Source organism: Bos mutus, chromosome 3 (genome assembly GCF_027580195.1).
Source record: "Bos mutus isolate GX-2022 chromosome 3, NWIPB_WYAK_1.1, whole genome shotgun sequence".
Classification (NCBI taxonomy): Eukaryota; Metazoa; Chordata; class Mammalia; order Artiodactyla; family Bovidae; genus Bos; species Bos mutus.
Genome location: NC_091619.1, coordinates 115,125,456 through 115,141,705, shown reverse-complemented (window position 1 = coordinate 115,141,705; position 16,250 = coordinate 115,125,456). Strand labels below are relative to the sequence as shown.

Sequence of the window (16,250 nt, the reverse complement as noted above, 5' to 3'; positions counted from 1 at the left end):
CCACACCTGTACGGCCTGGGAAGACCGGTCACGCCTTTTTCAAACCTAAGATATACAGTTAAAATCCTGGTTTGAAAGACAATTATAGTTTTATTGTTTTCAAACTAACCTTTTAGATAAAGCTGAACTATACTCTATGTATGGGTTACTAACCGACAATCTCTGGGTTTTTATGGTCTTTGATTAAACGTCTGCATGAGTATATATGTTCAAGCTGGGGGCCAGTGGGAAGACATGACGGGGGCTGAGAACAGAAGGACCACATCCTTTTCCTCTTTAATTGGATTTTACTAGATTATTACATAACCTGAAAAGAAGAGGGGAAACAAAGAGTGGGCGCAGTGTGACCCAGCCGCCCCCGCTTCAGGATTCACCGCCCTTGCCTCCCTGCCCTGCCCACACGCCGTTGTCTGCCTGTCCTCCTGGCACACTTAAAGCAAACCATTTGTAAATACTTCTGTAGGTAGAAAGATAACCTTTTCACAGAATCCCAAAGTATTTCCTTCTTATTCTGCCTGGAAGAAAACTTTGAAGTCAAGCAATCCAGCCACTTTTAAGACATTCTTGACCAACACTAAGAAATATATTTTAGCACAACCCACTATACTCATATATAAATGTTATATATTTAAAAGAATGTTTCAAGGAGTATGTACTAACCCTTACATACTGGTTGCACAACCACTGAAGCCCTGCACCCCACAAGGATCTTTCCAATTTTCGGTGGGGTTGGAGAAGGCCCTTTCTCACCCTGTGTGAGACAGGCCTCCGTAACAAGCTCTCCCGAGCATCTGCCCAGACTAGGAGACCCACGTATAAAATATTTCACTGAAATCGTAAATGTCCTCAGCCTTAAGCAAGTGTAATGATAAAAAGTTCTAATTCCAAAAACCACTACAGTGGTCAAAGCATTCAGACTTGGATGGTCTTGCACACCATAAAGGGCTTGGGAAGGCACCGACGACACGTATCACAGGCGTGAATGCTGGGCAGGCGAGCCTGCTCAAGAGCGAGGCCCTCAGTCAGGCCCATGTGTCGGGCGGGAAGGACCAAGCAAGGGGAGGGGACCTGGAGACATAAAGGCAGCACAGCTGTCCAACCTTGGGCACAAGGACCAGTCACAAATAAGTGCTTTCTGGAACAAAATGCTGGTACCATCTCTAACAAAAATAGGACTGCCCATCACTGATTCGCGTGCCTCTTCACTGGAAGGGGACATGGGACGGAAGGTGTGCAGGACGAACGAGCTCCAACCAACGAATTCCTGTGGCAGTAAGGAGAGGGGTGCTGTTGGCTACCTTCTCCTTTTCAGGGCCGTGAAAAACCCTGATACCTGTTTGCACACACATTTCTAATACACACATAAAATAGGCTTTTTGCCATGTAGAGTTATTAAAACATAAAACGAGCTTCTCCATGCAATTTACTTTATAGCATTTAATGTTTGGTTGAGGACGCTGTACTTACAAGGTAAATTAGCTTCAAGTTCTGCAACCTCTGTGGAAACAAAGAGATTACTGTTAATATTAGTTAATTACTCCACATAAAATCACCTGCTCTAAATTGACAATTCCCTCCAAAACACTGAGAGAAAAAAAAAGAATTAACCAAAATCCACACTTGGGTCTGATGCTTAGACCTTAAGCCATGAAGTTGCTTTCAAATACACACAGTGACTCGCAGGATGCCGACCAAGTGCCGTCAAGGGCCCTTGAAATTTACTTTAGTACAAATGAGAAGCGTTCAAAATTAACAGAAATTACCTATGGGTAAACAGTCACTAAAGCGGTTTTGAAAATCTCGTTCCCCCAAGTAGTGGAACTACTGCCCTCAAAATCTGATTTATATTTATAACTCTGCCTCTTCCAGTTTTTCTAGATTCGTCTTCCCGCGAGGGCTCGCCCAGTTTGCGCTCGAACTTTTCCAGTGAGAGAAAATGCTCTGCCTCCTGCTGGGCCCGTGTGCTGGCCCCGCCATCTGTGGGTGCACTGACACCCAAGGGAGCCTCCTCCTGGGGCGACGCTCCTCAGCCTCAGCGCTCTCCTCTGGGGTTCTTCATCAGGCACACACTTGGCGCTCAGGCCCAACACCGCTCTGCCAGGATGAAGCTGCAAAGCCCCCACCAACCGGGCAGGCAAGCCAGGCAAGTCGCCTGTGCCCCTGACATATCTGAAGCTTTGCCTCAAGGGCACAGCTTTATAAAGGGCAAAGCGGGGGCCAGGGCACCTGTGAGGTGGGTGCTCCTGACAGGCAGGGAGAGCCAGTAGGCCTGAAAGTGAGGCAGATGGAAGGATGGGCCAACTGTGGGGGCACGGCTGGGGGCCCCTGAGGGGGAGGGTGACAGAGGTGGGACGGAAGGAGTGCAGTCTGAGTTCATGACCAGGGCTGGGAGCCCCTGCAGTCATGCCACCTGACAGCATGAGACCCACGGAGGGAGAGGCTGGTGAGAAGAAAGACCTCCGGCAGAAAGTGGAGGACAGGAGCAGGGACAGCCACCAGCGGAAATGCAGGAGCGATTCAGCAGAGAGGGCATGCTGGTCCGGTGGTACAAGGGGGATGAGGCCTGAGGGAGAGCCTGGGATGTGGGTCAGACCCTGTGGAGTGCATCCAAACCAGCAGGGAGGTAAGTGGAAAGATGGAAACCAGACGACAAAACACGAAGGAGCAAGTAACTCCTTCAAGTGAGGAGGGGGGAGGGCCCCAATGTTTGCAGAGTTGAGTGCATTCGTGGGAAGGCCTGTTCAGTTGCTCAGTTGTGTCTGAGTCTTTACGACCCCATGGACCGCAGCACGCCAGATTTCCCTGTCCTTCACCATCTCTGGAGTTTACTCACATTCATGTCCACTGAGTCGGTGATGTCATCCAACCATCTCATTCTGAGGCCGAGGGTTTAGGGAAGAGCCAGGCCTCTGGTTTCAGCTAGTTGACAATCTGGGTAGAGACAGTTGGCCCACTGGACGTATTAGCTCTGGGGTCCAGGCATTCAGGATAGGTAACCAGGAAAGTGAGATGGGGCAGGGGAAGGAGGAGTCAAGAAACAAAAAAGGGCAGTCTGTGATCAAATGCGAGCCTGGCGTCTATCCTCTGGGCAGTCCTGTGCTGTGGTGCATTAGAATATACACACTTAAAACAAAATGATGCTGATCCTTCACTAGCACCATCCTTATAAGGACCCTGAGGACCTTTCTTTCTGATTGGTGCACTATAGCCCTTCCATGGGCTTCCCTGGGAGCTCAGCTGGTAACAAATCCACCTGCAATGCAGGAGACCCCGGTCTGATTCCTGGGTCAGGAAGACCCCCTGGAGAAGGGACAGGCTCCCCGCTCCAGGCCTTCCACAGAGCAGGGCACTGGGCAAAGAAACGCTCTGGCGCAGCTCACACGGGCCCTCTGACCAGGCCGGGGTCAAGGGCCTGGCTCTGCTCCAGCGGTGCACACAGGGCATTCATTTTATCAACAAAGCGCACATCTGACCAAAGGAGTTATGCATATTAATCACTTCTAAATAAACATCATCCATATAACGAAACCTATATGGTTTTAAGGCAAATACTATTTACATATTTATTATACTATTAGCTTTTGGTTGACAAGAATTTACAACACTTCTTGAGGACCCTTTGGAGAGACCGACGCTGCCCCCTGGGACCCAGTTTTCTCTGGCAGGCCTATTCTGACTGCTGTCGTAAGAGCTCTGGTCATTCAGTTTTACAAAAGCCCAGTGAAACAGAAAATGTGCCCAGAGGACGTATAAGGGGGTCACATGACAGAAGGGAAATAGTTGAGAAGACAGGCTGGCACCAAGGAGCAGGGAAGAGGTGAGGTCTGGGTGCGGGAGGGCAGAGAGGCGCTGACCAGAGCATCGTGTTGATCGAGCAACAGAACGGACCCTGCACACAGGGATGGGGTGGCGGGACGAGAGGCTCTCGGCCAAGGACACCTCACGCGGGGCAGGGATTCTCCGCCCTGACTGCGCACAATCATCGGGGGCGTACAATCCACGTGGTGTAAACAGACCAACCCCAAGTGTATAGTTCAGTAACTCTTAGTGAAATGTGGAGCTGTGCATCCATCCCACAATCTAGTCCCTGCTGAGCAACCCTTCGCCCCGTCATCCAGACCAATTACACTGAAAAGCCTGGGTGGGGCCAAGGCCCTTGAATCTTATTATTCTCTCCAAGTGTAGGAAAGCACTGTTCTGCCAAGCTAAAACATCTACACACAGCTATTTTCATAGATGGATTTAATAATTTCACATCGTGGTCTAGAATCAAACTCCGAAGAGTGTTACGCCTGCCTTCCCGATTCAGTGTAACTCCCTTGGGGAAGGAAGAAGACGGCCGGGGAGGGCAGCCCCCAGACCCAGTCCAGTGACAACCACAACCAGTCAAGGCCTCTAGTCCAAGAACCAGTGTGTGCAAGAAATATGACCTTAGAGGCAGAAGGGTTTCATTAAAGAAGCTGGACACTTTGGTCCAGCCCAGTACAGAGGATAAATGAACTACTACGCAGCGTTCCTCTCAGGGAGGGGTCACAAATGACACCTGTGCACTTCAGATGAGGGCAGACAGTGATTCACTAACAGCAATAGCAGTTAACTCAGGAAGTGCTGAGTCTCTAAGTTGTGTCCAACTCTTTTTCAACCCCATGGACTGTAACCCACCAGGCTCCTCTTTCCATGCAATTTCCCAGGCAAGAATACTGGTGCGAGTTGCCATTTCCTTCCCCAGGGGATCTTTCCAACCCAGGGACTGAACCTGAGTTTCCTGCATTGCAGGTGGATTCCTTACCACTGAGCAAGCAGGGAAGTCCAATGAACTCAGAACCCACGTACAAAAAGACTATGACCAAAGAAACGAGCGATCTGCTTTACACGCCTGAGAGGCCTCTTGCCGAGCGGCAGCCCTGCCCTGCTTGAAGGACACTCACTACCCCCACCTGGAAGGTACCAAGAAGTTAGAGATTTTTAAACTGCCGAAGTCTTGCCTATTCCAAAGATGCTAACACCTCTCTGGGTCACCAGCCCAGCCTTTGGAGAGATACCTGGCACCTTGCACAATTAAGTGGCTGCACAACTTCCTTCTGAGAAATTAGACTCTTTTCCTTTCTAACTAAAGACCAAACCACAGAGCCCACTTGAAGCACAACTGCACTGAAATGTCAGATTACAAAAGCCACCCATCACCACAATGGCCCCCATACAGCATGGACCCCCTCCTGCTGTGGGCTGCTCACAACACAGTGCTCCAGCCGCTCCCACACTGCCCACCCCTGGGACCTGCACAGTGTCCATGGTGGGGGCTGTGCATTCCGATCCAGCCCTGGGACCCCAGCCCCTGGGTCTGAGCTCGGCACACACGGAGTGCTTGGGAGACGCTTGACAAGCAAGCACACTTCCAGCAGAGCGGCAGTGGTTGCAGTGTGGACACCCTGAGACATGAGGAGCCTGGCTCTTCACACAGCTGGTGACCAAGCAGTTCCAAAGGTGTAGTGGACTGAACTGAGTCCCCTGCCCACGTTCATATGGTGAAGCCCTAAACTCACGTGATGGTATTAGGGTTAAATGAGGTCATGTGGGGTGGGGCCCTCATGATAAGATTAGTGCCCTTATGGGAAAAGACCCAGGTGCTTACAAGCCAGGAAGCCCTCCCTAGGAACTGAATCTGCCAATGCCTTGGCCTTGGCCTTCCCCGTGTCCAGGCCCCCAACCCCGGCTGTGGTGTTCTATCATGGTAGCCTGAGCTGACTAAGACCAAGCCCAATCACAGATGCCAATGGTTCTGGGCAGGAGCCAGTTCCGAGCCCTGTTAGGAAACCCAGGCAGGACAGCTGTGCCCTCTGACCCAGGCAGAGCTGGCAGCTGCTGCCCAGAAGACTTGATTACCTCTTCTTACCTCAATCACCCCTACTTCTTAGGTTTCTCAATCTAGGACTTTATCTCTTAGCTTCCTGTCTGTCTTTACGCCTTGAGTGCCTCTTCTGCATTGCCAGCATCCACGAACAGTGCCCTTATGGGCAGACACCTGCCCCAAGGGCATCATCCCACCCCCAGAGATGGCACTGCTACAGCTGAGGCCAAGCGCCCACCGAGCCACTCCCACTCAGTCTAAGGGCCCTCCAGCAGCACAGTGCAGAAAGCAGGCCCACAGGAGAGGAGTCAGGCCGCGCCACACTCTGGGGCAGCAATGATGAAACCCCGAAAACCAGCACGGAGTCTGCAGCAGAGACTGCTCTGGATGGGGGTGGAGCCCCACACCGTGCGACCACCCACTCTCAACATGAGCAGACAAAGCTGACTGGAACCTTCATTCCTCTTGCACAGATCCTCCCCACCCCCACTGGCCCCGCCTCCCCCAGATCTGGGGCTATATGGGGCTATTTGGCAAGCCTGAGGGGGCTGCCACATTCCCAGGCGGTTTCACTGGTGTTTAAAACCCTGTAAGAAAGTGTTAAAGGGGAGCCGTGGGCCACCACCTCACTCCGCGTTAGTAGGGCTCCTCCTCTCTGGGCCACTGCCCTAGTTTTTTTTTTTTAACACATTTTGTAACACACAGCCCACAACTTCACACGCTGCTAAATGCTCTGGACACTCTGCCAGCATGGCCAGCCAACCCCGAGACCACCTCCAGAGTCCTGGGCAGGGCTGGCAAGGACAAGAAAGCTCTGGAGAACAACAAATGCTTCTCTCTCGCCCATTCTTCCAGGGAGCGCCCTGGACCAGAGCCCTCCCTACACCACCACAGCACTGGACTGCTCGGGTGGGCACAGACGTGCTCAACCAGGGAGGCTACACGTGGCCCCTGTGGGGACGCCCGCACCTTGGGTGTGGGAAGCCCACGCAGGTGGGCAGCCAGGCCCCTTGGTTCAGCAGACCAGGCCAGGAGCACAGAGAGCCGCCACAGCCACGGCAACAAGAACACCACGGCCACGTGGGGCACGGGCTGAGGGGACAAAGGCTGCAGAATCAGTCCCTGTAGTTCCTGACTCCAGACCTGGCCCTGAACTCAGCCAACTCAACTCCAAATCTCCACAGTTAGCAAATGCTTCCGACCAGCCTGCCGGGAGCCCCTAGAGGTCTTCAGGGGTCACTAACAAGAGGCTGGGACACACCGGGCACTAAGGTAAATCTTTGTCAAGTGAATAAGTCAGAGGACAGGGAGACATACTGACATGTTCCCATCATGTGAAAAGTAAGCTTCAGAAAGACAAGAAAGTAGACATTCTGCCCAGAGGCTTTTCTGGGAGGTGGGGAGCACCATCAGACTCAGAAACTAATGGACTCAGCGGAGCCACAAAGGCCCATCAGAAAGCAGCGTCCCCACCCTGTGGCTGAGAACACAGGGGACGGCTCCCAGCCAGGCCCAGACCTGAGCTGAGGCCAACAGGAAATGCAGACCCAACACTCTCCCGCCAGCATCCCCAGCTCCCCAGGACTCAGGACAGACAGTCTTCGCCTAGAAACACTCAACTGCGCTACCTCAGGGACTGCTGTTGCAAGCACCTCTCCAGTTCCAGCCTGGAGGACGTCCCTGAGGGTGACCCCAGGGGTGCAAATGGAAAGCTGGTGTGGCCCAGAGGCCTCATGCTGGCCAGCTGCTCCAAGGCAGGCCCCGGTGCTTCCAGGGACAGCTGGCCACACCTGTCACCTTCCGAACCAGGCTCACAATTCTTCCGTTGTGCAGCCACCACTGGCCCTCACCACTGGGGACGAGTGTCCCTGTCAACCTCCAACCTCCCATCTTAACCCCATGGCCATCTGCACCGAGCCAGATCCCCTACCGTGTAAGGTCATCCAAGCACGACAACAGACTGGCTAAAAAAATATTTTTGCCTGGAAGTGTCTGTGGTCTTTCCTCTGGGATATGGGGCGCATGGCCCAGATGCCCTCTCATGAGGGCTGACAGCAGACGGCCTGCCACTCTCAGTCCTTCGGGGAAACGTAAGCTGCACAGAGCCCTTGCCTCGGGCCAGACTGGTTGACACAGAGCAGGAAGGCCTGACCGTCTCACTGGACTAGGGTCCGCTCCGAGGGGCTGAGCTTGCCCCGGAGCAGAGGGGCAGGAGCAGACAGACAGGCCCTTGTCTGTCCTGGAGCCTTTGTCAGAGCTCTCCCTCCCCCTGCTCCTGCTTGCTCCACCACTCTCCAGAGGGATCAGTCCCAGGGACACCCTTTAATAACTTCATGGCATGCCAAATTCCCCACTTCTAGGAACTCAGCACATACTACTGAGTCCCAAAAACACATTAACACACTTTTCTACAACTTATTGATCCTCATGAATAACACCCTCACATGAGCCAGAGGCAAAGCCACAGCCCCGAGTGACTGTCCTGACTGCAGCAATCCTGCTGAACACAGACAACCAACCTACTTTTTTCCAAGCCCCAAAAGAGGAGTTTCACCTAGAAGGGATTCTTGCAATTATCACCCCTCCAAGGGCCTCACCAGGCCCACAGGAGCCATGGACTCCACCAGACTTCACTTCCACCATCAGAAATCCCCAGAATGAAGGCTGCGGCCACATCCAACCAGGAGAAGCAGTGCTTCAGGTGTGGACCAAGCAATCATCACCCATCAGAGCATCCTCTATCAGGCACCTCTTGCCACAGCTTCCTCTCTCAGGACAGGCCCACCCTTCCTCTCCACCTACCCCCCATCAGAAGCCCAAACTACTCACCACTCAGTCAGCCTGGCGCCCCCTGGCCTGGCTGCCCCTGAGACTGAGGGAGAGAGCAGATCACACGAGGGCCATGTTGCTCTGAGCCCTGCTGCACAAACACCCATCAACTGCAAGTGCTCTGGGGCCCAGAACCCTAATAACGCCCAGTGTTTCTGGGAGAATGAACCGGTGGCCTCGCGAGGAGGTTCCACACCTCTCCCTGATGAGGCTCACACGAAAGGACCTCAACCCAGCCTCTCAACCCAGCCTGTCAACCCAGCCAAAGACGTCTCCTGTGCTAGGACCTGGGGCAGAGTCCAGCACTATGGGCCTCAGTGGGCTCCCTGGGCTGTGTCAGGCCCTGGAGTCACCTGAGGGCTCCCAAGGGAGTCCCCGAGCAGGAGGAGGTGGTGGAGACTCTGTGCCTCCCTGAACTCTCTTTGCTGTGGACTCGCACTTCTGTTCTGCTCCTTCAGGTTCTGTTCGCAGGGCCTGCTCCCCAAGTGCCTGCCCTACCCCAAAATGTGGGTCTAGCTGTCTTGCTACAATAAAGCTGAAACCTGGGCAAGGTTTTAAACCCCTCTCAGCCTCAGTTCTTCAGTTGTAAAATGAACCACTCACCTGGCAAGGCTTAGCTTAAGTCAAACAAGAACTGCCCTACAAAGTCCCCAACAGAGGGCCTGGCCCCAAGTGCTCAGTGGACAGCAGCTGCCGTCAGCCATGAGGAGGAGGTAGAAAGAAGGTAGCACCATCTATTGTGCCAGTGTCCCACCCGCAACCGCTCAGCTACAACCCTCCTCATATCAACTCCCTGGCATTAGAACACCCTCCATCTTGAAGGACTATAACCTCAAGCATCAAATCCCTTCCCTGGCTTGTCTGGCTGGCTCCTGGCTTCCTCTGTGGATGGAGCCCTAGAGCCAGCAGCCTGGGAAGTCTTACCAGGCCTTCCAAGTACGGGGCTACAGCCAGGCCCCACCCACTTCCCATAGGGTAAACTTCCTGCATTGTGACAAACTGAACGCAGTCCACACACTCCCGGACATAGCAAGTACTGTCAAATGTCAAAAACGATCCGTACTCCATCTTTAGCCCATCATCCCTCAAGCTGGGAGAGCCAGAGCTCAGTCAGGACTCAGGCAGAGAGAAAGCAGGGACGAAGGCACCACCCATCTCCCCGAACCCGACGCCTCTGTTCACAGACTCAGTGGTGCTTTGTTTCTGAGAAGGCCCATCACGGGGCACTCATACATGCCAGGTCTCCCCCATCAGATCTGTTCCTGGACATGCAAACGCCAGGAACCCCCACGGTGTCCACCTAATACAAAATGAAACAGGGGTTCTAACAAGTTCCTTAACACTCTGTGCTTCCTGAAGCCTTACACTTACAAAATGTAAACGTGTGTCTTAAAGTAAAAACGTGCTGCCAGCTATAAGGTCCCTCAAAGAAGAAACCGTTTCTTCTTCTGTGGGTCTCATGACCCTGAGAAACTGCCTTTTGCACTCAAGAGTTGCAATTCTCTTCAGTCACTAACCGCACAAGTTTCTCACACACACACACACACATATCCATCCACACACACACATACCCCCTACACTACATAACCCTTCTCCAAACACTACACAGCTCTAGGACACCTTTATTAATTCTGTGAAGAGAATCAATTTTGCATAAGGCTCTCCTAAGGCTGTGATTTGAATGAGAGAGAAGGATCCTAAGAAATTACCCTCCCTCTACAAATGAGATCCTCTGGTGCCGAGGAGTCCAGGAGAAAGGAGAAACTCCCCCCCCAACACCTAAGACAGCACTGAGACCAGTCATGGATCTGCTGTCCCTGGCGCCTTACTCCTTCCATGAGCACTCTGGTGGCCCCTGCAGAGAACAGCCCGAGTATACAAGACACACCACAGTTCTCATACCATTTTCCTGCCATCGGCATTCCCACAGTGTGTGCACAGTGCAAAGTCCTTCTGTTGTAAGTGAGGAGGAATTATATTTAAAAATATTTTCAAACAGGTATTTCTATTTAGCAGCAACAGGCTGCTTCATAACCCCAAAGAGCCACGTGCCAGACATCGTTTTGTTGTGGGATATAAACATAGCTCACCGGGTGGCCCTTACCTTTAACAAGCAGCCTGTCCCTCACAGACACCCGCCGAGTGGAGTCAGAGGCTGTGGCTGACGCCCGGGACCCTTTGAGACCATCATCCCGCTTCAGCTTGCTTGCCAGCGTCAGCATCGCTGCTGCCTTTTTCCTGAAAGGCAAAAGGCAGGCTAAGCACTCATCTCCAGACACTGAGACAATGATATAAGGTGATTTTTAATTTTTTCCCATAATTTAAGTTGTAGAAAAATGTAGCTGTAAGATAGATTAACAAGACTGCATTCCTCCATAATGAATTTGGGTAATCTCTGCTGCTGCTGCTAAGTCACGTCAGTCGTGTCCGACTCTGTGTGACTCCATAGACGGCAGCCCACCAGGCTCCCGTCCCTGGGATTCTCCAGGCAAGAATACTGAAGTGGGTTGCCATTTCCTTCTCCAGTGCATGAAAGTGAAAAATGAAAGTGAAGTCGCTCAGTCATGTCCAACTCTTCGAGACCCCATGGACTATAGCCTACCAGGTTCCTCCGTCCATGGGATTTCCCAGGCGATCCAGTACTCCAGTACTGGAGTGGGTTGCCATTGCCTTCTCCGGAGTAATCTCTATGCCTCTCTAAATCTAATTTTTTAAAGTATGAATAAAAATTTAAAAGGAGAGCCAAGCATTTAATATTCACTGAGCAGCAGGCCCTGGGATGTAGAGCTCATGTCTAGGGCAGCCTCCATCGACAGGTCCCACACGGGCCCACCACTGCTCACTGCCCTCCCCTGCTGCGGGGACCCTGCCTCTGAGGGTGTGGCCCCGGTGTCTGGCCCATCGCAGACCAGACCGAGGGGAGCTTCCGCCCCTGGTGAGGAGGGAGCACCGCAATGCTTTCTTCCCTCCTTTAATAAAGGTGTGGCTAGAACCTTAATAAGCATTTTCACATTTGTGTATGTTGTGCTGTACTCACACTGGAAGGCAACAGCAACTTAATCAAGTTATAATTAATGCCCCAAACTAGATCCTTTTCACTCGGCTGCTTCCAGCCCACTTGTGTTTCAGGTTCCCTCCCCGACAGCTCACCGGGAAGGACGATAAAAACCAAGCATGGGTGATGCACCTGCTTGGGAGAAAGGACTTAAGTGTCAGCAGTGTTCACAGACAGAACTGTCCTCCAGCATCGCCTTCTTTATGTACACAAACCGCCATTCCTGACGGGCCGCCAGACTCCTCCTGCATGCTTTACCAGTCAGAGAGGAATTCTGGAACTTTTGACTGAGGACAAAAATTGATCACCAGCTCAGTATTTTCATAATTTCCTTTGTTGTTTTAATATCATTTCCTTGCAATATCACTCTGATCATTTTCAAGAGAAAATGATCCAGAATTTCCAGATGAAAAATTTAAACCTACGTAAGGAAAGAACTTTTAGTTTGAGGCCAAGATCCTGAAAGCCAAACTATAAGAATAACTCTCTCCCTCCAAAAGTGGTATCTTTTGGAGAAGGATATGGCAACTCACTCCAGGATCCTTGCCTGGAAAATCTCATGGACACAGGAGCCTGGTAGGCTGCAGTCCATGGGGTCACAAAGAGTCGGGCATGACTGAGCAACTAACACTTAAGTAATATCTTGAGCCATTTTAATCCAGTCCCTCACTTTTCACATCATCATCTGTGTATCTCCCCACCCCACAAAGACTGTAAGATTTTATTTTCTATTATGAAAACAATATATTGAATATGCTCTTCTGAACTACACAGGACCTCTCACTCACCTAATCCCTTTAGGAACCATTGGTCTCAATGCTTCAAGAGACAGTTCTATTACACATCAGCACTCACGAGCTCCTAGAACGTTAGCTCTGGGAAGGACCCCTTCCCCTGACTCCGACTTTCTCATGGATGTGGATTCTGGGACAGCTGGGGCCTGGGATCAGCTTCTAGAAGCTTCTAGAAGAGGTCACCATAGAAACACTGGTTTCCCCCGAGTAGATGATGGGGATGTTTCTATCCTGAAGGTGGTGATGGTTCCAGGGCTATATACACACATCAAGACTGATCAAATCACATATTTTAAACACGTACAGCATAGTGGACTTCAGTTGTATCTCAATAAGATTGGTCAAAATGTGATACCAAGCCATCACTAGAGAGGATATAACCATTTAACACACATCTCAGCTTCACCCAGTGTGGGGGACTATCGCTTCAGCTTACAAAGCAATCTCATGAGGGAGGGCTGGGGTGGCGTCAGGAATATCTGTGGGCTCTTGCCCACAAGCTACCAGGGACAGCAGCACCATCTACAGCCTGGGGGTCCTGCTCACCCCCACCACCCCCAAGTCCCGCTCCAGGGAGCCTGTCATTAATCCCTCAAGCAGATCTGGATCCCAAAGCAGTGTCTGCCTCCCGACCAAACCCACTGCCAGGCACCCAGACTTGAGGACATCAGTCTTGCCGTATCGACAGGGCAGCCTGATGATGCGCCAAGATCTCCATCTATCACAAAGTCCACTTGGTTTTTACACTCTAGCTGACCTTGGTAACACAAACATGGCAAACAACAAAAGCACAGCCTGTGTAAAGAGAGTTCGGTGGGCAGTACCCTAGGAAAGCCATAATAAAGAGCCCAGTGGAAGAGTGGGTCCCAGGGCACACGACTGGCCCACACCCAGCTCCCTGCAGGCCTGCACTGAAGGGGCTGCTCAGAGCATCCCGGCAAGACCGACTGACACAAAGAAAGGCTCACACCAAGATGTTTCTGTGTCGCCTCAGCCTGTGGACTCTGCTTAATCATCTTACACTCCTACCCCACACTAAATTCTTCTCTGTGGGCAGAGTATGCCCCATACACAATTCCATTTAGAGTCAGATTCCTGGTTTTCGATATTCAACAAGTTTGTGACCCTTAACAAAAGACACTGGGCTCTGATTAAGCAACATATAAAAACTGTGATGTCCTGTTTTTCCATAGAAGACAAAACATATTCTGAACATTCTAAGAAATCTAATTATATAATGAATACCTATTTCTCCATCATCTGCATCATTTTCATACACCACTTTAGGGATAAACCAAAGGTCTAATTTGGGCATGTTCCATAGCTGTTAATTTAACTCTGTGCAAAGAGATGTGAATGAAAATAAATTATTCAAGCTGTCAGGTTAACTGAACACCTGTGGTTTGCTTCAGAATTCTATTTTCCTTCGTCAATATGCTTTACTCTTTGAAGACCTGGTTTAAAACTAAAATTTCCCTTTTACCAAAAATTACACTTTGACCATGGCGGCATTTTCAGTAACAAATCAATTACACTGAATAGCACACTCAGCCTCTAAATTCCTTAAGTTATAACTGGCCCATTTAAGTTCTTCCTCTGGGTGGGACTTTATTGCAAGTGTTCAAAGATTTTTATGTGCTACTTACTGTGGTTTAGTTGCTAAGTTGTATTTGACTCTTTAGCAACCCCAGGGACTGTACCGGTCAGGCTCCTCTGTCCACGGGACTTCCCAAGGCAAGAATACTGCAGTGGGTTGCCATTTCCTTCTCCTGGGGATCCTCCCAACCCAGGGATCGAACCTGAGTCTCCTGCATTGCAGGCATTTTCTTTACCACTGAGCCACCAGGGACGCCCCTGTGCTGTTTACTAGGCTCATCATCAGGAAGTATTTACTCAGCGTTCTGGCCTGCAGCGGCAAAATCAGGCCAGGCCACCTGTACAGGGGCCAGTCAACTCCTGGGGTGGGGTACTCCTTAGTCAGAATTCTTCTGCCTTGGTAGAGTCCCAATCTAAGTGTAAAAGGTGAAACTGCATGTCACTAGGGGTCAACCAACTCCACAGTCAAAAAGGGGCCCAGATCAGGACATAAAAAAGTCCACAGCCATCCTCCTCCTTCAGAAGGCCCAAGGAACCCGCCCACCTGGCTCAGTGGTTGGCTGCCTGATGATCTTTGGAGCCCAACCCTTTTATCCGGAGCGGTAAACCGGCCTCCCCGTGCCCTGCCTACTACCTGAGGGGTAGTTTGTCCAGGTGGAGGTCCTCAAGCCCCGTACCAGTTAACCTGCTGGTGATTCTTGGAACATCTCCCCAACATGCGCCCTTCCCCTGCCTCATCCCCTTACCAGCCTGGAACCCTCCGTACAAGGTAGATGGCCCTCCTCCCTGTTCCTCAGCGACACCTCGCTCATTTCTGGAAGCTTCTGCTCTATCTGACACCCCGGTCTGGATGCCCTGCCTCCCCTCACCACCTCATCCTGCTTCTTCCTTCGGATAACCGATGACTATGCCGCAGATTCCTGCACCTCCTCCAAGAAGCCTTCTCCCGCCACTCCGAAACCGTCCCGACCCTACTCGGGGGCTGGGGGGAGGGCAGAGGGGCGGGCCCGATCCCGAGTATGACAGTTGAGGGAACCGAGACCCGGGGAGGGGAGGGCCACACCCAAGACTCCACAGCAGCCGGGACTCGGCGGCCTTAGGGATGGGTCCAAGATGTCCTCGCCCCATCCTCTGCCCCGGGAAGACCCTCCAAACCGGCCCCAGTCTCCCCTAGTGGGAAGCCGCAGGCACTCCGGCGAGGCGGCCGCCCGGCTCCTCCGCACCCTCAGGGGTGCCCCCCACTCCCCGGCCTAACCCGATTCCCCCGGACGTCAGGAGTCCGGCTGCCCGCGTCTTGAGTCCCGCCGCCTCCAGCCACTTTGGACCGGTGACCTTGAGCCCGCTGGGCGCTGCGTTTCTTCGCGGACAATGCGGCTCGCAGCTTCCCCCCCGAGACGGCGGGCGAGAGAGGGGGGCCGCGGCGTGCCCCCAAAGCCCGGGCTCAGGCGGCCTTGTCCGTGGAGCCCGGAGGCCGCCAGCGCCCCGGCCCCGCACTCCCCAGCCCGCGCCCCGCGGCGCCCGCCAGCCCTCCGGCCCCGCACAGCGCCGGGCCGTGAGGAGAGGAGCGGCGCGGCCTGCGGCGGCCCCGCGGCCGCCCGCCCGCCGGGTGCACCGGCGCCGAGGGAGCCAAGCCGCCCTTCCGCGGCCCCCTGCAGCCCGCCGCAGGGCCGCGCTCTACTCACCTGGGCACCCCGAGACAGGCGAGGCGGGCCCGGCGCCCAACACCATGCCCCAGCCGGCCTGCGGCAGCGAGACGCGACCCCTCACAGCCAGCACCGGCTCCGGGCGGCGGGACCGGAAGTGGCGGGGCGGAGACTCGACCGCTCTTGCCAGAGGCGGCGGCGGCTACGGCTGCGACTGCAGCGGGCGCTTTAAAAAAAAAATTCAAAAGCCCGAAGAACTTTATTTGGAGCCTGACACACGAACAGCAGTGTGCACCGAGGAAGGGGGCTGGATTCGGCGGCCGGCCGATGGGGCCTAGCTCATTGGCTGCGGGGCGGGCACGGATCTTGCGGCCCTCTCTGATTGGCCAGTGGCGACAGGGGGGCGGGTCACCCAGTCATTTCCCGAGCCTGCGCGCCAGAGCTCCTGGGACTCAGAGCTAAGTTCCTGCCTCCATTCATTTGAT

At 53.0% G+C, this 16,250-nt stretch overlaps 1 protein-coding gene across 4 annotated transcripts in view; it reads right to left on the bottom strand.

Annotated features, from left to right (window-relative positions):
• UBE2F (ubiquitin conjugating enzyme E2 F (putative)) overlaps positions 1–15,960 on the bottom strand; it is a 45,823-nt gene extending 29,863 nt beyond the window's left edge. For 2 of the 4 annotated variants that reach the window (XM_070368598.1, XM_070368600.1), the window contains exons 1-3: positions 15,805–15,960; positions 10,782–10,915; positions 1,468–1,497 (exon numbers count right to left, since the gene is read on the bottom strand). In XM_070368598.1, the coding sequence (XP_070224699.1) occupies positions 1,468–1,497; positions 10,782–10,899 (148 nt within the window). In that variant the 5' untranslated portion in view covers positions 10,900–10,915; positions 15,805–15,960. The remainder of the gene's footprint in view (positions 1–1,467; positions 1,498–10,781; positions 10,916–15,804) is intronic. The other 2 variants (XM_070368599.1, XM_070368601.1) reach the window with 1 other exon arrangement.
• Between the last annotated feature and the right edge of the window lie 290 nt (positions 15,961–16,250).